Source organism: Accipiter gentilis, chromosome 2, assembly GCF_929443795.1.
Source record: "Accipiter gentilis chromosome 2, bAccGen1.1, whole genome shotgun sequence".
Taxonomy (NCBI): Eukaryota; Metazoa; Chordata; class Aves; order Accipitriformes; family Accipitridae; genus Astur; species Astur gentilis.
In genome coordinates, this window is record NC_064881.1 from 50,615,486 (window position 1) to 50,643,212 (window position 27,727).

At 39.0% G+C, this 27,727-nt stretch overlaps 1 protein-coding gene across 15 annotated transcripts in view; it reads right to left on the reverse strand.

The window, feature by feature from the left end:
• PTK2 (protein tyrosine kinase 2) overlaps positions 1-27,727 on the reverse strand; it is a 227,179-nt gene that overhangs the window by 139,729 nt on the left and 59,723 nt on the right. For 3 of the 15 annotated variants that reach the window (XM_049819591.1, XM_049819602.1, XM_049819546.1), the window contains exon 1: positions 24,242-24,475. The exons of 3 other annotated variants lie outside the window; for them this stretch is intronic. In XM_049819591.1, coding sequence (XP_049675548.1) covers positions 24,242-24,383 — 142 coding nt within the window. In that variant the 5' untranslated portion in view covers positions 24,384-24,475. Of the gene's footprint in view, positions 1-24,241; positions 24,478-27,727 lie in introns of those variants that run through there. 9 more of the 15 variants (XM_049819571.1, XM_049819554.1, XM_049819624.1 and 6 more) reach the window with 5 other exon arrangements.

Here is a 27,727-nt window from a genome sequence, read left to right on the forward strand (position 1 = left end):
AAATTTTATAATGTTGCTCAACCTCCATATTCTGATCCCCATCTCAGGCTTGAAAGCATCGACATCTATGAGCTAAAGACCCTTCCAGGTCACATTTCTGCAAAATAACTTGGTCCATCTCAATTCAAACCTATAAAAATCTGTAAGAATCTATAAATCTTTTTTAAAAATATAAGAACCTATAAAAAAATACAATAAAAATTCAGAGTTCATTTCTTTTTCTGGTCCTGGTGTAATAATTCTACAAGACTTAAAATACTTTAATATTTTAAAGTTATTAAAAGAAATACAAGCCTTTAGGTTACTTGCGCTCTCAATAAATAGTGCTGCCTTACCAGACTGTCTGGAAAGCAGCTTTCCAGAGAAGGGCCTGGAGATCTTGGTGGACAGCAAACCAACCACGAGGCAGCAACATGGCCTCGCAGCGAAGGAGGCTGCCCAGCCTCAAGGGCTGTGTTAGGCAGAGCATTGCCAGCAGGTCAAGGGAGATGATCCTTCCCTTGATTCAGCACTGATGACAGGGCATTGAGAGCGCTGTGCCCAGTGCTGGGCTCTCCAGTGCAGGAGAGACATGGACCTAATGGAGACAGTCCAATGAAGGACCACAAACACAATTCAGTGATTTGAGCATCTGTCATACAAGGAGAGGCTTAGAGAGCTGGGATGGTTTGGCCTGGAGAAGAGAAGGCTCAGGGGGACCTCACCAGTGTGTATAAATACCAGTAAAGACAGGGCCAGACTGTTCCCAGTGATGCCCAGTGAGGACATGAGGCAAAGGGTGTACAGTGACAAACAGGACTTCCCATTTAGATGTAAGAGAAAGCTTTTGCACTACATGGGTGGGCGAACACTGCAACAGGTTGCCCAGAGAGCTTGTAGAGTCTCCATGCATGGAGATACTCAAATCACAACTGGACACAGCCCTTAACAACCTCCTGTAGTTGACCCTGCTCTGAGCAGGGGGGTTGGACCAAACGATCTCCACAGTTTCCTTCCAACCTCAGCAATTTTGTGATTTGCTGATTAAGACTAAATTAAGAATTTATTTCACACTCTAAATTCCTTAAAATTATCCATAATACATCTCACATCAGACAGTAAACATATCATGAATTTCAAGCTCAATCCATTTTCACAGCTTGTATTAAATCCTGCCGTAGCTCACCTTTAAGGTATTAACTTGACTATCTCAACCTTACAGAAAGTAAGGATGTTAAGTTCAATTTTAACTATGTTCCCCATGACAAAGCTTGTATTTTCAGGAGTCTGTGTTAAGAGTCAGCACACCATATTGCTGACCGCTGGTATGCCATCTCCTGATATATTAAAATAAGATTTGGTCCCAATACTTGCTGTTGGGACATGAAGTGCATGACTCGCTAAAATCCTTCTTAGAAGCACTGATAAGACACGTTTCTTCTTAGAAAACAGTCATAGTGTATTCAACTACACGTTGATGGTCACGTGGCATGGTCGCACCAACAGTGCAACCGGATGGAACAGTGGAAAAAACAAAGCGGCCAAAGCAGCACCCCCAGAACACACACATGCCGCAGGAAAGAAGCAGCAAGCATGCTAAGTGTGCAACAAGGGTTTTTTGCATTCACCTGATGTTAACACCTCGTTACACATTTAAGGATGCAGATTTAAGGATGAAACTTTGAGAAGACCATTAGGTTTGTGATTTCAAATTAGGGACAAACATAGAAAGACAGGAGAAAGGGTATTCTCTCTCTTCCAGCTAATACTAATGTTCAAAAGCAAAAACCAGCAATCCGTTGTTCCACCTTAGACACCTTTCAGCTATATTCACTCTTCTTGGTAATATTTGCTATGACTACATCCCAGAATGCATTTATTTCTCTTGCCTCTTCTCTGATTGCTTCCCGGTCACTGCTCCTCCAAATATATATTTTTTTTAAGTATATTATTTGCAGTGAAAAGTATTTATCAAGGCCCTCAGATGAAAGTATAAAGCAGCCTGGCCAGCCACATTAAAACAATTTAAAAACTGAGTTCTTAGTATCTATTTTAGTCCAAATGGACACACTACATATTTCAATTTACTGAAATTTCTATTTCACACTATATCAATATGAATTGGAAGAACAGCCTGGTACTGACAATTCCTCTGAACACTTTTTTTCCCTGAAGAATATTGCCTAGTTAATAACTCTTTGTCTCAATACAGTTAAAAGCAGGAATGCATAGTTCTTCTTTCTTTGCAGAGTTAAGTATTTTAGAAATACACTAGAAAAACAACATGAAAAAATAATACAGAACAAAGTCAAAACAAGTTTAGCAATACAAGTTGCCGACATGGGAAAACTTATTTCAATTATATCAATGTTTTAGGAGATGGAACATTCAAGGGACCGTGAAGGAGGAATTCAGAGAAAGCATGAACTATGAAACCCAGATGAACCAAAGCAATATGACAACCTTGGGCCTGTTAAACACAAGGCAAGCACATCTCAGCAAAAATCAAATAAATATATGTATCACCTAAACTAATTGAAACAAGGGCATATTCCATGCACAGCTGCTATTGACGCAGGCTGTCATAAGGACTTGTAAGTCACTTTTTCAAAGTGCTACAGAAGAGGTAGCCTGTCACTTGGGTAGCACTGTACCTTGGGATGAAGAGACAGATAAAGTTTCAGGGTACTGACAATCGGCTGAACTATCTGTACTGTCAAGCAGCAATTCAAATTTACCAAGATGTCTTGTACTCTGTCCGTCTTGCGACATTCAAAATGGTACCCATCCTTCTCATTAAGAATCCCACAGGATTAAGTCCTGACATACCTTAAACACTCAGCTTAACCCAATTTTGTTGTAACGTTACATAATCTGCACTACCAGATATTCCCTTTGGAGTTGGCACCAATTTCTATTTTTAATATTAAAAAATTTAATAGTGAGGAAACATCAGTTGTGTTGGGAATACAAGAAAATCAGTCTCTGTATATGCTTTAATTAGAACAAGGTATCCAGATAGATACTTGCCTAGTTTCTTAACAGCACTCTGAACCCTCACTGTAGTCCCTTGGCACCACTGAAATCCAAGTAAACACTAATCTCCCCTCACACCTTCTGTTGCTGATCTTTTGAATTTCTCTAGCAAGTTATAGAGAATTATAGTGGTGCAGTTTTCTTACAAAAGGCACCACACAAATGAGCAAGTAGGAATACCATATTTTTTTAAATAAAATTCTATCTATTTTGAAGTAGCAGTACCAGCTGGCAGCAGCCCTTCTATGAACATCAAAACAAGAGTGAAGCAAGCCATATGAACTCAAGTAATCTTTTCTAATACTACTTACTGAAATACTGCTCTATGGAGGCTCTACATAGCACAAGCTTTTCTTCTAAACAGCTTTAGATGTAAATAGAAGCAGTGAGCATTTACCGTCTTTCTAGAATAGTAAAAACTAATTAGTATTAGAGATTATGCAAGCATAGTTCTCAGAAATTAAAAACTAGATGTGTTTGAAACTAGAGGCAGCTAAGGGAAGTAGTAAGGTATTCTGGCCATGCACTATCACAGCTCAACATATTTGGGTTTGGCTACCATTTTATTTTAAACCTGCCTTTCCTAGTTTTAGGGTGCTGAATGATACCATCTCAGTCCTGTATTTCAAAACATTCGTCTGGACAGGCTTTTAATTTTGAATCTCTCTTAACACAGTTTTAACCAGAAGCACACATCAGATAAAAAGCACTTAAGTGCTCAAAAGGAACAGAGCATGACAACAGCCATGTTGTTGCACTGCACAACAATGGCCTATTACAAAATACAATGACCTGCAAAGAAGTTTTACTTAAACCTATTCTGGCTCAAGTGTTTTCCAAAGCCAGTAACTACAGCCTCTGGTAGCTGGAAATGAAGATTCTTATTCAAGTGATTGAATGGAAATTCAGTGTAGGCTGACCATAACAAGTACAAGCTTTTTAAGATTATGCTTCTGTGTATCTCCACACACACAAAAAAATCAGTGATGTTCACAGTTGCGGTTGTTGGAACTGGGCACATACCATGTGTCTGTCTCCTTGCATTCTCACATAAGATCTTGTAGAGCAGAGTAAATTGTGATACTCCCTTGGATCCCCTTAGGAAGCAAAGCTCTTGGCTCCTCAAGAACTCGAGACTGTGTTTGAGGACCTAAACACCAGTGTCCTGGTTTTGGCTGGGATAGAGTTAACTTCCTTTCTAGTAGCTGGTATAGTGTTACTTTTTTTGATTTAGTACCAGAATAATGTTGATAACACACTGATGTTTTCACTTGTTGCTAAGCAGTGCTTATACCAAGTCAGGGATTTTCCAGCAAGAAGGCTGGAGGGGCACAACAAGTTGGGAGGGGGACACAGCCAGGGCAGCTGACCCAAAGCGGCCAAAAGGGGTATTCCAGACCACATGACATCATGTCTTATATATAAAATGGGGGGAGTTAACCAGGGGGGATCGCTGCTCAGGAACTAACCAGGCATTGGGCGGTGACTGGTGAGCAACTGCATTGTGCATCACTTGTTTTGCATATTCCAATTCTTTTATTATTATTATCATTTTATTATCATTATTATTTTCTTCCTTTCTGTCCTATTAAACTGTCTTTATCTCAACACAAGAGTTTTACTTTTTTTCCTGATTCTCTCCACCATACCACTGGGGGTGGGGTGAGGGAGCGAGCGGCTGTATGGTGCTTAGTTGCTGGCTGTGGTTAAACCATGATAACCAGCCCCATCATTCTTGAACTAGGCATTTGTTTCTCCTGAACTCTTCACCTACTGCACCCAAAAATAGAATAGTAAGCAGAATGAGCTTATTCAGTCAAAGAAGAGGAGCAATACCTTCTCAAATGTGGCATCTGATTTAACAGTCAAGTCAAAGGAATAATGCCTGGTAAGAAATCAGTTGGTGGCCTCCAGGATTCATGTACTGACACAATCATGAAACAGGCACAAGTCCAAGCGTCCAGTATGATGACTAATAACTCTCAGTACTCCGGTTAAGTCAACCTAGGAGCAAATAGATACACACTATATGGCCCATTTTAAGATTTTTATTTTTAAAAAACCAAACCCAAAACCTGACATAGCCTTAAAAAGGCAATTTAAAACACTTAATCCACTCAAAACAGTGCATCAGAGCCTGCTCCAGATTTCTAGAGTCAATACCAATGATTCCATATTGCTTTGTGGCAGAATAAGACTTACGGGTTCTTTACCAGCGTTTTCATCCTATGTGGATCCTCCTAACATGCTCTGTAGGGCTGAACCTAAACCCAGGACCTCTGCCCTTTCACTCACCGCCTCACTGCAGCTGGAATTCTCCCTTGGACATAGTCCCTGTCCCCACACCCTCCCCACAAAACTACGGACTTCTGTACTGTGCATTGCACATCTACTAGGAGGGGCATTCACTATCTTTGTTCTTTTTAATACCTATGAGGTTTATGCTACTGATTCTTCTGGGGGTTTCCAGTGAATGCTCCTTTATGTCTTTGAAAAGAACGGTCAACACTGGAAAGTTCTGAAGACAGGTATCATCCAAGAAAACACGGCCCACACCAAAGGCATTTTTCAGTCTCTTACCTCCAATGTACTAACACAGGCCTACTGAACCTTCCTTGAATTTAGATGAATTAAAGAAGCATGTTTAATATACTACAGGTCCTGAGGTTCAATATTTGCATTGTACTGAGGAATAAAGAATTTCCAATTTTAAGGGAAAGCTGTCACTTAATTTAATTGGGATATAAAGTGGTTTCAGAATGGGGGTTTCCTCAATGTGCTGTAAATGGGGTCAGAAGACAGACAACTGCTTACCAAACACCTCATTTTAGAAAAACTATTTTAGCTTTTTTTTCTATAATCATTTCCAATATGTATGTTGGATCAGCCAAAGATTTAGCTTTGCATGAGACAGAAGCCATCAAAAAGGTTAAGACTTCTGAGTTGAGGACTGTAACAGGTGCAATTAGACCATTCGATTTCCAACTGAGTTGCTAGTTCCTTAAGTTTTTAAACAGGGAAAAAAAGCCATTCCTAAACTAGGTATTAACCAGTTGAAATATGTTTACTTCAGGGCTTCCTTCAACAAAGCTCTCTGAAAAAGAAAATTAATACTTCAAAGGATAGAAAAATTAATTGGAACCCGGAAGAGCTGGGTTCAATCCCCTACAGCAAGACAAGTTTTGTCAACAATTAAGCTTCATTGTTTTTGTCACTTCAAATTGTGGAAGAAATCATGCAGGAACATCTCAAGAATTCTCGATCACAGTATGTGTGGCACTGTTCTCCCCTCCCCTCCATCCTCCCATGACAGGGGGCATCCTGGGTCAAAACTACACCATGCTTTGCAATGCACAGGCAGTAAATACAACACCACCTTTGCCACACCAAGCTTCAGCCTGTTCCATTAAAGCAATTGTTTGTCTTTCATCTAGTCCATCTCTTCCCACCCGAACAAATCCAGGTATTTATTAGTTACTGACAGTTATCTAATTTCGAACAACTCAGAATAGGGTCAAAAATAATCAGGTAATTCAATTGCTGCACATTTTGATAAAGCTCAATAGTAAAATTCTGTCTTCACACATTGTTTGACAGCCCATCAGCTAGCTAATGTGCACAAACATGACAAACATAGGTCCAAAACCACCAGTCTGTGCTGTCCCTCATCACATGAGGGTATCAAAGGACACAAGGGATGATTGGTGTAGTATCTTCACGGTCAAACTATGGCAAACCTGAAGAAATCAAGTAAGCAGGTCTCACTACCTCCACATGAAGTCATTACACCTTTTAATAATATATTTGATCACGGCATTAAGATGATTCATAAAGATGAAACTGTTACTTTATTGTGCCTTTTTATTCTGTTAGATAATTTCTCTGGAAACAATAAATCAATTCCCCACCACACCATAGTGATGAAATATGCAATTTGTGCACAACAATCTGACCATTTGCAGAAACAGCAGGTGGTACTAAATTAAGTTGGTGTTACACAAACAAGACACCTCCACAAGCCAACAATTCACACAGAGCTATCAATCCAATCTTCCTTTGATCCCTGTTAAAACATACAGAAATATTAGGGGGGGGACTACTTAACCATGCAATTTTTTTTAAAGCCCGAGTTTTACGTGGCCTGAAAATACAGTCTCATACAAGAGGATCCGGTAATTAAAACACTTTTGCTCATGAGCGTCAGGAAATAAAGAGTTTTTAGATATTTGCAATATCTGCTCTTAGTATGTTTAAGCTTCTCTAAAAATATGTACTTCATAGTAGCTAGAGAGAAAATAGAAAAACAATCTCTTTCAACATGGAGTACATGTGCTTTAATATGTATGAAAATACATACATTTCTGCACAAAACCAGACTATTGTTCACTTGTGGTCACACCCCCGCCATACTACAAACAATTTTTTCCATGCAGCAGTTATTTCACAGGTCGGAGGCACCTACTGTCACTCAAACCCTTATGCAAAGTGGTACAGTAGCTAGCTTGAGGAAAAGTGCAAAGGTATAAAATATTAAGTACTCCAACCAAAGGAAACAGTATTTAACTACACTGTTAAATTAGCTTGAAATTGGGTCTTTAGGATCTTTGTAACTTGGAAGAGGTTCTGTCAGTGCTTACTAAGGGCAAGGGGTGGGTGTCTAGTATCTTCAGCATCATACAATCCCTTGCCAGCAGAGAACCCCAAGGTGCAGCAGAGTAGAAAAGTCAACGGAATTTCCACCACATCTTGAGTACTATCCAGAAAGTCCAGAAAAGTGCAACTAAAATGCTGAAGGGGCAGAACAGCAGCCATGTGAGGGGAACTTAAAAAAGCTGAGACTCCAGCAGAGAACTTGATTGATATTTACAAATTCCATGATGACAGATAAACTGAACCCTAAACTAATCCCCTAACTAGTTTCAGTCAAAAGATCTTTTCTAAACAGGAGGTAGCGTACAGCAGACTGTGGAGGCAGATGGTAGCAGCAAATTCAGAAAGGTATGGAAAAGAGGTGCCTGAATGGACATTAAAAGACTCTCTAAAAGTCTCCAACGCAATGGATGCTGAAAAAAACCACAAGGAGGATTGACTGCAGACAACAGCCAAGCTCACATGGTCTCCTGAAACAGTCACAAATAGGAGATGCTGTCAAAGAGAGTAAACCACTGATGTGATTTTTTTTTTTTTACGTTACGAACTTCCATAAAAGCTGAATCTTTTCCTTCTACTGTTGAAGCTGCAATATGACCCTTAGCGCTTCCAGAAAGTTCAGATGAAAACACAGATATACCATCTTTGTGAGCTTTCTCAAGCCTTATGTTTCATAGACTACATTTATCAAGTCAATAGTTGCCAGTTCAAGATGATGATATCCAGGCTTAGAAAAGACTGACATCAAGCCAGAAAACAAACAGAAGTCAAGCAACATGTACACTGTATATTCTGATCCTTATAAGGATTCATATAAGCATGTTTAAAAAAAAAAAAAGATGGCCCATCACTCATGCAATATTTCCAGAGGTTTGTTTTTTTAAAAAATGTCAAATATTTTCTTACACACAGTTCAAGTTCTCATGTATAGTTTAATGTTCAATATCATTAAAGGAATTTAAGTCTGGTTTCTCAAATCTGCCTCTGTAAGAAGCTAACAAATTGATACATGATTATTTCTGAAAAATGTATTTGTACAGAGGTTTCAGTTAATTTTTCAAAGGCAAGTTGTCAGCACAGGCTGTTGAACCAACTTAATATAACCAATTTGTCCTTGCTGCTGCCAAAGCTGTGGAGGCTTGCTACCCCTTTCCTCCCTGCCAAGCATTTCCTCATCCACTCTTCCTGACTATGCAGCCCTCGCTTCCCTTCTGCGGCCTCCTGCTGCTTCTTATTAAGACAGAAGAAATCAGTCCAGGCTTCTTTTTTCTGTTTTTGGTGGGAGTTTGGGTTTGGTTTCTTTGGGGTTCGGGGGGGGGGTGTGTGGCAGGGTGGGGGTGCATCCATTTAAATGAGGTGAAGTGGCTCAGAAAAGCTCTAAAAAGCTCTGGAGCCAGCACAAAGTAAACGGCAAAAGCACATGGCCAGTAGTAGGGAGGAGGAGGCTTCCCATTTTTGGCAACTGCAAGCTGGTATGTCTGCTCACTGCTCTTCTTGGACTACACCTTGTAGGGGGGAAGGCAGTGGGAACACAACACCACAAAAAAACCCAAACCAACACGACTGGGAGATAGACAGAAACCATCTTCCTCCAAACTCTCAAAAGGTGGAGAAATGCAAGTGTTGTGTTTTGATGAAATTGCTGAAAAAGTACAGCTGTATTAATCATTTGTGGTCCAATCTAACAGCTCTGAGCTCCTGATGCTAAACTATTACATAGCATTTACTGATTTTCAATACCTGGGCAAGAGGGGGGTAAAGAGGGGAGAATGAGGGAGGGCAGAGCACTGGTAGGAAAGGAAGAGGAACTCCTCCATTGTAATGATTAAAGAAGGGAAAAATAATTTGGTTAAAATACCAATATTAAAAATCCAACTTCAACTTTTTTTTCCTCCCTCTTCCTTTAAAGCCATTTATCAACTATTAGCTAGTACCCAGGTAAGTTTGACAACTAAATGGGCACATTTGAAAAAGAGACAAAGAATCTTTAATAGTAACGTGCTGAAATGGCACAGAAAAATATCCAGTAAGTGGCAGAGTGGACAGAAGAAGGAAGAAACATGAAGACAGAATAGGGAGGACCTCCTGATAAAAATAACACCCTCAAGGCAGTAATGAACTTTTATGGTGTTCAGCAGCAGGTTCAAAAATGAGAGTCCAGCTTCCTGGTTGAAGTAATACTCACCTTTCCAGTGCCTCACCTACCTCACCACAGAAGATCCTGCTGATCTACGAAGCTCCTATGTACATCTCCTTAATAAAAAGGATGAGCGGTTCTTTAGGTCACCTACAGACCTATGTCATCTCTACTCCTTACCCTGCATACTAAACAAAAAAAGAATGGCAACTGCAGATGTTACATCTTAATCATGAAAAATAAAATTTTTACAGTAATGGCTCTGCTGAACTTAAAAGATTGGTTTCTATAACACTTAAAAGGTTGTTTATAATAGAATAAATATAAGGCCTCAGACATACATTAATTGCTTACCATTAATTTAAGATTATTCTTGTATCGCCTGGTACAGGAACAACACAAGAAATTTATTTTGTAGTGAATTCTCCATTTGAAGTGTTTGTAAACTGGACAATTACAACTGCTCTAAGTGCCCAGTGTTCTTCTGATATACAACTATCTTAAAAAATATAAAATCAATCTGATGCCATGTTATGCAACGTGCACTTTGATGGTATTGTAAAATACATGTGAACAAAGAATAACAAGGTATGGGAAGTGTATTTGTGAAATACTGAACACATCTGCAAAACTGTTATCACAACTTCGTATCTCTAGAAACTTTTATTATTAAAAGTTGAGGCATCTCCTGACTTTGGGGTCAGATTAGATAGTGCATAAACTGCTGGCCTTGAGGCACAATCTTGGGGGGCGGAGGTGGGGGGAGCCTCATTTACTCCAATTACAATTTTCCTTCTTTTAGGAGCAGAGTATTTACTAACAGATTAAACAGTAGTTCTGGTACTAGAGCAGGTTTTATTATTTGATCCATTTTTACCAAAGAAATTCTTAATTCAAATAATTTGGATAGGAACAGAAGTTGATGAAATTCCTGGGGAACAGGATAAACAAGTAAGGCTTGTTTGTATCTGATACAAGGCAGACAGTGACCAGCACCTGTAATCTGCACCAAAATCAACAAAGCATTTGATAGTTAACTATCATGGCACCATCTACAGATCCTCAGCCAGGGATCAGAATTTAAAGAGGTGGTAGAAGCACCACATTACCTGTTAAAAGTAACTTTTTGGCCAGAGAACATTTGAACAGGATAGAACAAGTAACTACAATGAAGTGTAAAGGAAAAAGGTTAATTTGAAATATGCCTGGCACAGTCAATGGCAGCTTAAGCAGACCTAACCTCTAATTATTTCCCAATGTTTTGTAAATGTCAAAGTATGCTTTATAAAGATGCTCAGCATTTGCCTGAAACATGATTCTATTGCATTTTAATCAGCTGCAGAATATTTCACTGAGCAAGTGAAGTGAGTTTCATAGATGACAGGCATTCAAAGAGGAAAAATGCATTTAAAACGCAGCTATATTCTTCTGCCACAGACAACTCTATTCACAAGAATGATGGACACCAAAAGAGAAGCAAAGGGCCAAAACAGAGCTTGTCAAGCTTCAAGAACACTTTTGTTCCACCTGGAAAACATAGTGGTAGGACATTATGCCTCAGGTAGCCTTGTGGGACACTGTCCACACTGCTCTGCTGCTGGGTTTTGGCAGATGTAGTGCCAATGTTCCTTCTACACAAATGTAAAATGAGACATTAAGAGTTAATAACATTTGCTTCGAAGTAGTAAGCTGCAGATTATTTTCACACTCCAGAAGGAAATGAGTTTTCCCACTTCAAAGAGTGAATAGAATATTTTCCTAATATAAAGAGGAGCAAAGAGCAGCATACTTGATGAGACTGGTTTACACTACCCCTTCAAAGTAAAGAAAGACCAATCCTCTGCACAAACACCCCCAAGCCATCATCTTTGACTTATTGCAGACTATGTATTTATGAAGTTTTAAGAAGAAAGAGCAAATTCTGATTCATTAATTCAACACTAACTCCTCATTTAAGATGTCAGTTAATAAATGAACTGAAAAGTCCCTCTCCCACTCTTATGAAAGCAAGAACTTCTGCTGCACACACTGTTTTACTGCTGTACTTCATAGCAAGTGAGATACACATGAAAAGGCTGTTGGTGCAAGAAACAAAAAAACCTTCAGGTTTTTCTGCAAAAGTGGCAGCACAGCCGTCCCCATTTACTCACTTATTTTAACTACCCCCTACCACGTACTTGCTGAAGGTCAGAAAGCTGCATTTAAGATCTGTTTATTGGAGTTCACATTTCTACGCCCAGCTCGAACTATGGAAGACTTACCTCACTCCCAACCTGAGATTGATTTTTTTTTTTAAACTAAACCAACTGAAGATTCTTAAATTTTTTTATTAATCAAAATAAACTTGCAGCTCAAAGATTTCAGAGATTAAGACAACCGATACCAAAACCAAACAAAAACTGGTTTCAGTTTCTCTTTATTTCACATTTATGATGTACTAGGTTACTTTTTAAAAAACATCTCTTACCCATTTTCCCTTGCACACAGTAATTCAGTCGTTTTAACAGTATTTAAAAGGAAAGGACATAAAAAACCCTTTTTTTGTTGTTTGTGGGGTTTTTTTGTTTGTTTGTTTTTAAAGTAGTTCACTGGTGCATCTGCCTTCGATTGTTTTGTTTTCCATCAACTGCAAAATACTTGATATAAAAAAAAATCTTGAAGTTGTTTTTATAAATCAGACAAAAATACAGAATAAAAAAGACCAAATCCTTTACTGCTTATTTTCCAGATGTAAGATGTAATTTTAGAACTGGATTTGTTCTTTCAGAGATTAATTTGAAAAAAGAGAATACATTGCTGCACAGCATGTATTCCATGTTAAATGTACAGATTTACTTTGATGTTTTATTTTGCTTTAGAAGGCATTTAACAAAAAGTATACACCAATATAATGTATTTACAAAGAAATTATTTTGGATAGGGTTTTGTCAATTCTTCCAGGATATCTTGCAGGAGAGGCTTAAATTCCTTGTTTGTTTGTTTTAATGCAATGGAATTAAGATTAAAGAGAGATATAAGAAATTACTTTGGGAATATTCCTAAGAACATGTTGTTTTGACAGAAAGCTCTGAACTTATAAATCAAGTTATTATAACATTTATATAATCTACTCTTACAAGCTAAACAAAACAGTTCATGGTGATAAAACAAACATCATCTCTGTAGCCTGAAAGGAGTGAGAGGAAAAGGGAAAGAACACAAAGAAGTAGTAATCAAAGCCAGAAATAACAGTCCATCTAAAAATTCAGTGCCAAACTACACCGTAGCACCACTGTCAAAGAAAACATACGCCATAATTAACAAATCAACAACCTAAAGTATTCAGGATCCACCCTTCTTTAGTATGGCCTCTAAATTTGCAAAGCAATGACCATACCTATGCATTTCCAGGAAAACAGCAGTTTTGAATATAGAAGTGTATTTATGTTCAGGTGATAAGCACTAGAATATGTATGTGCACACAGGTAAGGAAAGAGGAATCATTCAGCAGCTGAAAAGACCTGGCCCTACCAACCTGTAAAAAACTGCACAGTCGGTCACAAAGGACACATTCTATGAGCAACTTCATTGCATTACAGTAGATTGACTGTCTTTGCAAGAACAGAAGCTTACATCCTCTCTACTGCCAGCTCCGAGAAATATTTTTCCCACTGGAGGAAAGGAACAAGAAAGCATTTTTATTTCCAGCAAAACTAGAGCAATTTTAATAATCTGAGTGTAAATTGGATATAAAGAGCAAGGAAAGTCTAATAAAAAGGGAAAATATTCCCTCCAAGAATTTTATGGTAATAAGTTACAAAAAGTTACAGAGTAACTCCTGCTTCATATGATTATTCCAGGGCTGAAGCATCATGTATACCACAGAAGGAAACAAAACTAAAATTCATTGTAATTGTCACATCCTTGGTGCAGGTACCATGCACGCTAGTGAAAGGGAATGGCTCCCACTCCAAATGTAGTGTAATTCTAAAGAAATTAAGTTTACTCAACTTCTTCTTTATGTTCCTATCACTGAGCAGGAAAATACTGACTGGCTTAAGGCATCAGTGACTGATTCTTTTAAAAAAAAAGCATTACAGTAAATCATTATAGCATATCAACAGCTATAGGTCCACAAACACACGCTACGGGCGAGGACACTTAACAGACAAGTAAAACCATTTTCAGTTGAGGTTTGGGTTTGTACCTCCAGTCTGCCCTCTTGCTTTTATGTCTCCAAATACAGTGTGTTCATACTAAACTTCTCTGAATTGCCTAATATCATACTCATAGAATCATTTAGGTTGGAAAAGACCTTTACGATCATTGAGTCTAAAGAAGTCTTACCGAAGAAAGATAGAAGATATACGAGTGCGAGTTTCAAAGCTGGTTTAATTTCTCATTCTCCTGAAGATGCACAAGCCATCATGGCTATGCAAACATGTACAGAAACCTGAGATACTGAATGTAAACATCCTTAAGTTAGTATTTTGGGAACCTCTGAATGGTAAGCAACTTCTGTATTCATAAATATGTACCCAAGTATGATCCCATCTTATAACCAGTTTCAAATATGTAGCTTCCAATATGAGGGGTTTTCCCTCTTTGTGATGAACTTTACTTGTTCCTGAGTCTCTTAAGCCCATCCTGTTTCATTTTATTTTGGCTGAACAGGGATTTTAACATAAAAAAACCAAAGTGGAGATAAAGCGAAATTGAACGGAAATAAGTATCTGCCATTGCTTTTCTATGCTGGGTAAACATTAGCTTTAAAAAAATAAATCACTTATTTGACTTGCCGCAAACTTTCTATGCAACAAGTCCTCAAATTCATTTCTATTAGCTTAAAAAGCAGCCATCAGATTTAAAAAAACTTCACACTGGGCTGGTGATGAACACATACTCATTATTTTTGCTTTGTCTTTAATTGCTAAACCGTGAATGAATGTTTCAGAAAAGCAATTCTCTGCTTCAGTATTTTCTCCAAACAGAAGTGAGCTGGGTATCACAGATCAGGTTAAGGACATGCATGACTTGAAGTATAGGCTGTGACCATCACTGCCTTATGCCAGTATTTGACATTCATCACTTAAATGATGCCGGTGTCTAGTAACACAGCATTACAGAAGCACTTAACTATACTTTCTTCTCTCTCCTCACTCTTCCTTAAGGAACCTGCTACGCTTTTCTTTAAATTGTTGAACTAATGCCCTGCAAGAAGTACTGCGCAGATGCTTACAGCCATTTTCATCATTGTTCTGCACTATAATATCAACTTCCTCCAATCTACTGCTACTTTCCATTCAAAGTTCAGCAACTAAAACTATTTTCTACTTAGCATCTAACCAGGAAACATAAAAATAAAATGTTAAGTTAGAAAAGAATTTCTCTTATATAGTAGTCCTCCTTAGTATATATTCTCAGTGAGCAACACAGTTGTTAACTAGAGTAGAGATACAACAGAGATGTAGTTAGATGAACTCTTGGGAGAAAAAAAAAATCAGATACACTAAACCCCAAAAAGTAGTATTAAAGAGTAAAACATTCTAGTTAGATCCACTGTATTTACAGAAACACTCAATATACATTACTCCCCCCTGCCCCACCCTCCCTCTCTTGTAGGAAATTTTGCTAGAAAGGGCCCAATAACACTGCTCAGAGGAAGGAACAGTGGCATCACTGATCAATACACAGTCTGGCCCTCTGCTTCCCACAAGACTCAAGCTGCCATGCAGTTTAGTCACACCTCTGGCCAAACCATGTAAATGCCCCACTTTTCCTACAGTATGAAATGGGAACAACAAACATGACCTTTCTGTGTAAAGTGTTTTAACTAGTGGATAAGGTCGTGGACACAAACAGGGTGTGCTTGTTTATGAATTCAGATTATTCTTATAACCAGCTGATCCCCACTCATACCACTAACAGTCACTGCTCCCTTGCAGAATAGACTGGACACAGAAACAGTATTAACTACTTTCCCTTCCAATTTCAGGAAATGAGCCATTTTGGAGCAGAGAGATTCCAGAGTTTAATTTCAGCACAAACAACAAGAACTTTGAAAATTCCCAGCTCGGAAAACAACCTGAAGGAGGGTTTATCACAGAAATTATTAGGTAGCCACAGCCATAGCAAGTGCTGCTGTTCTGACTGTAATACTTTGGGTTTCATCACTGAGGTATAGCGTACTTCAACTGTACAAACATATCACATCAAGAGTTCTGAAAAGAAGCAAGATGTGACAGATGAGAGTAATACTCCAAATGAATTCTTACCGCACCTCCAGACTGGCAAAAGATACTTAAAATTACGTTTAGATGTGCAAACCTGGTACTTTAAGTATAGTGCTCAACACTACTGGCCAATGCAGGTCACAGCTCATTTCAGTAAGACTAGATAAAAGCACCCAAAACCAGCAAGAAGTTCGTTCAGTATCAGATCAAACTAGAACCTATACAATTCCCAAAATAATTTTGGAAGAAGGAACAAGTAATGGACATTTTCCTATCCAAGCACTGATTATGCCTTGTGTCCATTTACTTAGTTTATTTTATATTATATACTCTATAAAATAGCGTGTGTGTATATATATATATATATATAAAAAATAGAAAAGTAAAAGCAATGTGGCTGAAGGAACTTAGTAGCAACAGTACGAAGGTACAAATCCCTCCGTTCAAGGGCAGAACAGGAACACTGCAATGACATTCTCCTACCTCTGTATAAGAAAACCCCTGGCTTTAAGTCCTCCCATTATAACTAGAGGAAAAAAACCTTAACATTAGAGAGCATAGATTTACAACACATACAGAAAAGCCTACCTTCTGCTAAAACCTACAGTTAGTTGATAAAACATCAACACATTGAGCTGACAGGCAACCCTGCTATTTGCCCATCCCACCTCTATGCCAGAAGGCACAGCGCTCGTAACAGCTGAACAGGTTAGGGTGCAAATCATCAATTTCTTTGCCACTTGCATGATAAAAGTGGCATACCAATTAGCACTGCACCACCAACACTGTTGGGTGAAGAACAGATATACAACTCCCTGCCGTCTGAGCGGTACCTTCAGCCTCTGGTAAAGGGGTGGGATGGATATCTACAGCACATGTATGCTTCCATTTTGACAGCTATATACAACCATAAATCACAGACCTGTTAAGCCAGCCTTTTAATTCTGCCAGTATAATTCAAGACCATTGCAATCAAACACCTCAATGGACAAAAAGCTGCTGTTCAAGTCAACTGGCAGTGCAGGTTGTATGGGAATCAGCAGTTATGATCACACTGAAAAGGCTGCTCTACTCTTAAAGTATCTTTGTTGCAATTCTTCAGTTTATCTTGACCAACCATCATGTCACAGACTAGACAAAAGCCCCTTTGAGTTGAACACACTAGGATTTCAGGAATACAATTCCCACTAGTATCTCCCCGCAACAGCAAGGACAACAGATCATTGCCGAGTTGCAAGCGTAATAGCAGAAAGCCTATGAGAAGAGCTTAAATCTTATTCCCCCTTATCTTCAGAAGCCAGTTGAGAAGCTTCAGGAATACATCCAATTCCTTCCCATCCTCCTCCCTAGAAATAAAGACTGAACAGGACTGCAGGCCATTACTCACCCTGCAACTATTTGTGATGAAAAAGTTCTTTGCTACAATAACCTTCATATGCTTATTAAGGGAGAAAACTGAACCAGTATGGGAATCCATGACCAAATACTGGTAATAAAGTAGTCTAGCTTCATCAAGAAGTAGTACTGTGTACATGCAGTAAAGTCTGGTTTACTGACAATTCTAAGTAGACTTGCCTTAGGCCAAATTCTTACAGGAATTAAAAAAAGCATGCAATGGAAGGAAGGCACTACAATTCTTCACTCGTTAGTCAGACAACCCCAGGGTGTCACATACTACAAGAACACAACAGTGAAGATGATCTGCATCTTCTACAAGGTTGAGAAGCAAAAGCTTTCCATCATTGTTTTGGACATGTTCAAAATTATTGTATCTGTACCTCTTCCAATTCTGAAGGGAAACTGCCACATCCCTGAGGGCCCCTTCAGCTAACTCAAGATGAACCATCAAACACTGGATGCAGAGGTGAAGTTAAGACTATTCAACTTCCTCTGACAAAACGAGACTTTTAGTTCTACAGCATGTCAAACTGAAGTCAAAGTTTAGCTTTCAGTCTTTAGTATTTCAGTTTATGCTCTTCATCTGTTGATGTGACACCCTCTACAGCTCTTCACTGAAGTGTTTTCACTTGCTGTGAGCAGTCGTACCAAGTAATGGCAGAATTGAAGGTCACACTGATTTTTTTCCTGTACTTAAGATGAGGAGACTTAGGCCACAGAAAGATCTGTTTTTCCCTAGAAATTTCAATAAAGCAAGGGACAATACTTAATTTGCAGAGTGAGTCTAATTTAAATAAAAAAGACAAACCAAACCCCTAGTATTTATGGATCAGAAATAATTGGCAAGGGAAACACTATTTTGGAAGGTAGTGATGGTGCTTGGGAAAAGTAATAAGCAATCTCACTTCTGGCAAAGAAAAAAGCGTTGGTTATCAAATAAAAAGAACAAAAAAAATGAGCTTCTTTACAGGTTATTTTCAATTAGATGACTCAGCAGGATTGAATTCCACCCCAGAAATACTTTTCATAACATCTTTCCTAAGATACATTCAACATCAGAAGAGGAAAATCCAACCCTCTTCCTATATGCCAGTAAATGAAGCATCACGTAAGTGCTGGGCAACCACTAGTTAACTCCACAATCTCAGCAATCCCTATCCTTTATAACCTGTCAGAAAAAACCTGGCATCATTAATTCTCAACATGGATTCAACAGTAGATATTGCAGTGATCTCATTTATTTTGCAAGATGATGAAATCTTCATGAATGCTGCAATATTTTTATAACTGCTATAATCAAATACATTTATGATGTGCAGTACTTGTTTGTTTTCATTTAACATTTACAAAGACATTTCCTTATGTCTTTTGTTTGCTGTGCTAGTTTATAGAACTCAGTAGCTTGTATATGCTTGCCTACTGTAACATGATAGGTGTATATTAATTTAAGATGTCTCCAGTTTTTAATAGATTACCCATGAACAAATCCATATCAGGTCATGAATTCAAGGGTACTAGTGAGGGTTTTTTCAGACTAATAATTAATGAAAGCTACATACTGTTTGTTGACACACCAAAATTTTTTACAAGACATGAATTTGCAACCATTCCATTTAAGCAACACTTCAGCAAGTGGAAGGATTGAAACTTATATATTTCTTATAAATTTAACACCAGTCAGAAAAGCTTATTTCATTACAATAATCCTTCCAATAAAAGCTGTGCATAAAGATCAGTTACCCAATGAATTGCATTTGCTAAAAAACACAAAAACAGGTAAGAGATCATCTTCAGTATCTAAGAATGCTTATTTCTAAATACTGAAACTGTTTCCAGGCTAACAGGGTAATGAAAATGATCCTGAGAGAGTGTGTGTGTGTATTTCTGCATGCCATACAGAAAATAAACACATATATACACATAGAATGTAACTTGTGGTAAAAAAAATCAAATATAAACTGAATAAGAAAGCTATGAAGGCCAGAAACTCATTTAACTTTTCAGCAAAAACACATCATTTCAATCAATGCACCGTTCTCTTAAATGCTGAATTCCAGACTTTGCTCTTTAGCCTTTTTCTAATGCATCTTCAAAAGGATACTTAAAACATTTCATTTTCCTTGCATAAGTTTTAGTTTTTTTCCCAGGCAGCTCAAAATTTAATTCCAGGCTGGTTCACTGGTTCATTACTAGGTGCTACAATTGATAAGATCACACATCTCCATTACACAAGGAACACCAAATGCTTCCCCAGCGCTTGAAACAATCACTTTCCTGTTTTGTAAAAATATCTCAAGCTCCATCTTCTATTCTAGTAGTCTTTGAATAACAAACAAATCACCCTAATGGAAATGCTTCAGTACTCTCATAGCTGCATACTTCTTATACATTTTGACAAATACCAACACTACTGCATGTTGTACTGTAACACTGAAGGGAAGAAAGCCCCCTGCTTTTCCATAGTATTTTCCACTTTTAAATATACGCAGGCAATTTCGGGAATTGTTTTCAAACTGCCTTTGAAAATTAGTGGTTTGATGAGACTAATGCTATTTTTCTTTTTTCTACAAAGATTTCCAACAGAAACACAGGCACACATGAATTGAAATAACAGATGCTTTAACAGTTTGCAAATCTCACACCTTAAGAAGCCGCTAAGTTAAAGTTTAACAAAAGTTTAGGCAAATTTATAGTTTGGAAGGCAATGGCTTATATGTCACATCAGTTGATGTAGCCAATGTAGTAAATCAAGAGCAGACTGTCAAATGACAGACTAGATTTTTTCCCAGTTGTTATGCCCTCAGAAGCCAAGGGAAAAGCACTTCACAGCGTTCCTGAACTACACTTATAGATGGGCAAAAAGTGCAAGAGTGGGTGCTTCCCTCCAGTCACCTCAACGGAAACTCACTACAAAAATGCAGCAGAACACTCATGCTTTCCTAATACACAATACCTATTATATTTCTATGTTACATATACAGTGTCTGTGTCAAAAAAGTAAGAAATCTTGGTTTAGGGGCCATCTACCTGCCTACCTTCATGGTATCAACAACTTTCCCTACTCTGTTTCTACCACCACATCCCTTTTAGTGACTACCTATCACCTAAAAATCTAAGGATCTGTTGGACTGAAAATTATCACTGGAGTATTCTACTTTTAGCAAAACAGTAGACTTATGAGAAGGAAATGAAGGAGAAACAGCATTGAACTTTTCTCTTATGTATCCAATTATCCTGCTTATACTCAACAGATCACCAGCAGGTTCCATCTGAACACACCTCCTGAAACAGCAGGGTTCATCAGAAAAAAAACCAAACAACAACAACAAAAATATTTGGAATTGCTTACCATTTTAAAAAAGATTGCAAAGTTAATAGATTGCAGTAAATAGGGTGAAACTCTTTCCCAGCTGATGAAATACATTTCACAACATAGCTAGCTTAATTTTTTCTTTTTTTTTTCTTAATCAAGACAAGGTTTTTGACTGAATTGGGCTTGCTTATTTTAAGACAATATAGACCTCTTCATGTTAGTCTGAACAGCTGAATTCAAGAATCACGATCACCCTTCAGTAACTACTCACATGACATACACTTAACAACATCACGTCAATTTATTGTTCATAAATTATTAAACAGAGCTCTTTTCATGGAAGATATTCATGAAGCTTCCTCCTTCTTGGGGTGGGTAATTTACAGCTATAAGCAGAGCTATCCAACTATCCTTAACTGTTATATTTACACTTCTTTCACTGAGTTATTTTGTACGCTTAAAATGGCACGCCACATAAAAGTCAATAAAAATGGTCACTAGCAAAGGTATCTAAACCAAAGTACAATACATTACACCATTAATAATCTTACCAAAGATTAGAAATGTTAGTGAGAAGTTTTTAATGATCCATGACTACTTTCCAGTCTACTGTTACAGTCAAAAAGAAAACACCCCTGTATGATACTGGCACAAATTTTCAGTACTTAGCTGGAAAACAAGTACTGCCTTCTCAGGGACCAAGACATCGACTTCAGCATCCCCTGAAATTGTAACCAAGCTTGAGGCTGTTTATTCCACAAGACCAGAGATTTTAAGTTTCAAATTACTTAATAAGATGGGGAGGGGGCAGCCAAAAATGTCTTGCTCCTATCACTACTAAAGTAATACAGACTTGCTTGCCGAGAAGAAAAATGCCAGTAAACAAAATGCTTTCTCTTCGTTTGCCAATCAAAATACCCTCAAATCTGGAGTATGCAGATCCAGACTACATTATCGAATTCAGTAACACTACTAAGATTGGACTTTATCTTAAAGAGGAGGCAAAACCTGGCAACACAGATTACACAAATACTTTATAAAGAAAGCAAGCATCTTATTCTCTGATGCAGTCATACAGGCAGAGCACAGAATTGGCTGCAATTAGGTCATCATGCAGTATCACTAAGATCGAAGATTTTAGATTTAAGAACACAAAAAAAAGGTAGAAGCACACTCCATATGAACACAGACTCAAATATTTCAAAGCATTTTCAAAGAACAAACCTTTGCTGAGATCACACCTAATACACTAAAAGCTCAATCTGTCACAATCAAAAAAAGAATAGACTATTTAGAAAGAAATTATGGTAAATAAAACATATACATCAAGATCACATTTTAAGACATTATAAAATACTTCTAAAAGTTTTATCAATTTTTGCTGCAGGTAACCTGCAGCTCTAACAGAAAAGCCAAAGAGCCAGAATAGAGCTATCCAAACTAAATGTTTCTCTCATTAATATATTACCTTTCTTTGACTGTAGATATCTCACAGCCCTTATCAAAGTAGGCCAGATCCGTTTCATTTCCCTAAGGTTAAGCTGGTGAACAGTATACAGAGTATTCATCAACTAAGGAATGACCACCATTCAATGACAAATATAGCACAAGCTATTTTTCATCTGTCCTATTTTTTTTTTTCTTGGAGGCTGAGATGTAGCTTTTTCTAGAAATCACAATTGGCAGCCTCGAAGATGCTGGTGCCTTTGTCCTCTTATGCAATTCCTGGTGTCCCCCTTCTCCCCCCAACAGGAATAAAAAGAGATTACATGGCTGCTCTCCATTTCGGGGCAGAGGAGGCTGGATAACCAATCTTCCCTGAAGTTATGTTCTGAGAACACTTCGCAGGCTACCAGGGGAAGAGGGAGGGATCGTTTTTCATTCATTTTAGTTGCTGGAGTGGGTTGGGGGGAATCGATACCTTTTATCATGGCCCAATGCAGCCATCTTCTGCAAGAACCAGCTAGCCCTGCTGTAGTCATCCTCTGGTGCTGGAGCAGAAGGGAGAAAACTGATATCCCCCATGCAAACCAGCCTTAACAACAGATGGTAACAACTTGCTTTTTCTTTGAAAAGATTTTTCTTCCCTACTTTCGAAAGTTACTCTCTGGGAAGCACGTTCATTCTGACCCTCACAGTAGTCCAAGGAGATAAATCCCAATTTCATCTAACACTTCCGTTATCCAATTTATGACACACAGCAGTAGGCATCGCTGTTACTCCCTTCGTGGTAAACAAGTTTTACTAAAAGCAAAGCACAGCTTTGTTTTAGCTTTGTTTCCAGCTACTGTTACTCACTGTTTTATTAACTATTATTCCCCAGCGAGCTGACCGATTCTGTACTTCATGAGATGTTACCGGGATGTGGCGTTCAAGTTCTGTAATTTCTTCTTTTTAAGTTATTTCTACTCTATGTGCTACTGTAATATGTCAGTGTGTGGCAAATGTTGGTTTAGCCTGAGCAGTTCAGCACGGTGCAGAAAGCATGCATGACAAAGACAGCGTTAAATGTTCCTTCATATGTCCTCCAAATAACGAGACAATAAAAATTCTAAATAAGTTTACTGTTATTTTTTCCAAGACAACTAATCATCAGCTATGCCTACCAAATCCTTAGTTCAGATACCTTTCCCCTGAACTTCTGAAGTAACTGCCTCTGTCTGTGATCCAAGATTACGGTGATGCAATACTTCACTGCCAGTTTCTCTTCCAAAAAAGAAAGTACATTGAAATGAAAGCGAACACGAGGAAAGTTATGCTTACAATCAGCAACACTCAACCTTTTGCAGTTGTTTTCCATCTAAGGAAGATTTGATTCTTTGGCTACTAACAGTACAGGGATTAAGCTCGAAATTCCGTATCTTCATATACACACTCTCACCCACAACACCAACATACAAACACCTTCTAGATTATAATAAGCTGAATATTAATGTCTTGAGATGCAAGTTAAGGTAATCATGTGAGTGAGTTTCACATGTCCATCTAATTATTGTCAAGCCTCAATCTCAAGTCAAACCCTCTCATTGTAATAAATGCATACTTTGTGGCTAGTTATTGTCTCTTTTGGGAGAATAATAGGGGTGGCAACTTTTAAGACATCAAGTAGAAAGATGTTAGTCTTCCACTGTAAACGCTACCTACGATCAGCCACTTCTTCCAAAAGGTAAGTGAAAGCAGAATTACACTCCCCGTGCTTTCAAACATACAAAGATAAAAAACAAAGCCGTCAGATCCTCACATCAGTGGAAGTAAAAACCAAACAGCTCAAGCACTCTTTCATTCCAAGTAATTCTGAAAAGCAAAGGAGCGAAAAAAAAAAAAAGCATTACAGCTGTCAGGTGAAAGAGAATCCTGCGGACTGCTTCGCATTACAAGCGCATGACCAGAATAAAACCATTTTATTTTCCAGCTTTGCTTTTTCCTTTGATAGAAAAAAACCTATAGACCCACAGGTGGTAAAACATGAAATGAACAGGGGAGGAAAAAAATAAATATAAAAAAAGGTACGTGTACCTTTAGCCCAGCATATCGGGAATGGGCTACAGCCGCTTTTCTCCATATAGACAGCACCTGCTCGCTTCGGGGCCTGCTGGCCTGCCACTTCCAGCAACCACATACACACGACCGTACAGAGATTCGAGCCAGGCTTCGGCATACAATGTCCCAATTCAGCGCTCCAGCAGTATGCGGTCCTGCGGCGGGCTGGGGTGGGCGGGGGAGAGGCTGCGAGCCGCTTCAACGTACTCGGTCCAGACAGAAGCAAGGAGGAGAACCGCTAACCTTCCCCGGGCGTGCTGGGCTGCCTTCACCTGGCGGCGGGGGCGGCGGGAGCGCGGCCCCGCAGCGCGCCCCGGGCAGCGCGCTCCGGCGGCGGCGGCGGCGGCGGCGGCGGCGGGGGGGGCAGGCCGCGCCGCTGCTTCATCTTCTCACGCCTCGGCGACTGAAAGCCCGGACCATCCTTCCCCGGGGGTGAGCCGCCGAGGAGGGCGAAAGCAGGCGGCGGAGTGAGCGTGGATGCCCGTACTCCTGCCTTCATTCAGGAGGGAGGCGGGGAGGAGGGAGGGGAGGCGATTAGCAAGCGCCGTATTAATATGCTAATCTCCCCCTTCTGTTCAATTCAGCCGGCAGCCTCCGGTTTACCGAACTGACAGCCGCTCCTGAAAGCGACTAAGCCGCAAATCAAGCCTGACCCGGGTCGCGGCTGGCCATGCGCTTCCCCCGACCATTTTCCGTCGCTGTTGTTTCAAACTCACGCCCCGGGCACCTCCTCCCCGCCGGCCCCGGCCGCCCGGCGCCCGCCCCCGGCTCGGCACAACGAAGCCCCCCGCACGATGCCCCGGCCGGGGCCCAGCGCCCGCGGCTGCTCCGCCGGATCGCACCTTCCCAGCGAGCGCTCGGAGCCGGGCATCGACCGCCTCCGTGGATTTTGTATCTAAGCCTTGGACACGGCCGCACCGAAAAGAAGAAGCCGACACCCTAAAAGCGCACGAGAACTTCCATAAACTTCAGCAGGAATGGGGGTCAGACCTACAGCACCACCTGCTCGCCTTCGCAACTACGGGATTATTGATGGGAGAACCCTGGTAGCGTTCCTTTGCCTTGAATAAAGGGCAAATATCACAGCCCGTGGCAGTAATTACTCAGTACCACATCTAGCCCTCCTCTAAACCCAGGGCTTCTTTACACACTTGTAATCAGAAGGCGAAGGTCACCGCAAACGTATACACTACATGCTGCCTGGCATTTGTTTCTTCTTAACTTTGCAGCACGTAACATCAAAACTGCTTACAGCTATTTTATTTCTTTTAAAAATGCGAGTGTAAACATTGCAAAAGCATACGTTTAAAAACACACATCCAGGCAGCATATGTATATGGAAAGAAAGTATCTTTTGCTAGGAGTAAAATGGATTTCACAAAAATTCTAAAGAACTGATTCAGCTAAAATATGTATTTTTAAAAAAAATTAACAGGAACAAGACTCACACTGATCATTAAAGCTCTTTATATATTCCATGGTAATCTTTTCTCACTCCCAGGCCTCAGCAGTAGGGAAGGCATAAGGCTTATCCAAGACTATAACCAAGAGGGAATTAATCTAAAGCTAGCAGCCTTCAACTTAACCTCTCTGCCTACTTGTTACAGCACACACTCATCTACAGCATATGTTTAATTACCATTCTTTACCTATAATACTGCCATCTTCATTTCTCAATACACTGGCTATGCAGAACTACAGCGCTGTATGTCAAAACTCTTGATAAATACAGTTGCTGCTTTTTTTCAAGTATTGCTTTCTTCTCTATTTAAAGGAGAAAAATATTCACACACACAAAAAAAAAAAAAGAAAAGAAAAGGAGAGAGAGATTAGGCCACAACCAGGCCCATCAGATGTTCTGCATCACTGCTCAGGCACAAAGCTCTTTCTGGGGCTGAAGAAAGCCAAAGGGAACTGAAGACATGCCTGGATGCCTTCCTCCCCCCCACCATAAAGTTTTCAAAGCCCCTAAGTGCTACACAGACAGCCAAATACTTCCAGCAACAAGGTCGATTCTATTTACCGTCAATAATAAAGCAAAACATGTTCTAGTAGTATTTCAAACACAAATTACTGTATTTGTGCATCTGCCACAGACACAAGATAAGGTGCCTTTCTGGTTCAAGCTGCAGCTCACAGCACAGGAAAGACGCTTTTTTTTTTTACACATCCAGCTCTGCCACGGGCTTCCTTGAGGACCTTGAGCCAGTCAGCCTCGTTTCATTACAAAACAGAAAGGTCCAGATATTTCTTTAGTTTTCTCCAGATTGGTCTGGTTTGTGCTTTGAGGTGTAAAATATAAAAAGCCTGTGTTTCTTCCATAAAAATAAAGTGTTTTGCAGAAAACTAGCTAAAAAAAAAGGGTAGGGCCTAAATTAAGTTTTATTCATGAAAACAAAACCCTTTAAATATCAACTGGTAAGTGCATTACCAAGGAGAATTTTAATAAACTGAATGAGTGGACCTGCATTTTTCTTTATACTTTTAACTGATGAGACTAAAATAGATTATCAATCCAAGTGTCAAGAGATACTGTCTGCTCATTACAGCTATCTTTATTGATAATACAAGTAGTATAATCACTCTCCTCAAGGACATACCTTCTTGTTGTAATATTAGGCTACAAAATGAAGGCAAAACCAAAGTACTACATCGCGTGAGAATTTTTATTCAATTTTAGAAGTTATCCAGTATTTTACACTGAGTATGTTTTTCAAAATAAGCCCAGTGCTTCCTTGATGCCAATATTTTTTTTAAATCACTTAATTTCTATTTGTTATTGTAAGAAGTAACCAGTAGGCAAATGCTCATTCTCTTCTTTCAAATAACATGATCAGTTTTTCTGCACAAAAAAAGCCAAAAGCATAAAATTTGTGTTCTGGAGAAAGTCAGAAACCCCAAACTTTCAGTTGCAGGAAGGAAGGGGAAGCAGGGATAGAGCAGAAGACAAGGCACAAAGTTAAAAGAAGGAAAAAAACCCAAACCCAACAGCAGCAAAAAAAAAAAAAACAACAACCAAACAAACAAAACCAAAAAAACCCACACACAAACAAAAACAAACAACAACAACAAAAAAAAACAAAACACCAAAAACTGGAAAAGTTAAATGTCTCTAGTATACTCAATACCAGTATTTGCAACATTTTATAAGTCTGCTCATCAAGTAGGTATCTGAGTACCAATTATGTAAAATAATCTGGTTTAAGTAATGCCAATCAGATAATAACATTTACTGAGGTAAGGAACATCTGTCAGAAATTAGGACTGTGCAACAGGAATATTTGCTCTTGCGCAAGATTCTATGCTGACATACACTGATAGTATCTGCATAGTACTCACTATGTAAGCAATGATGCTAACAGGTATAAAAGAAAATTATAAAAATATTTCAAAAAATGCATCCGTTTATACTAAGAACATGTAGAAGTACTGGCCGTTTCCCTAAAATACACATTCTAAACA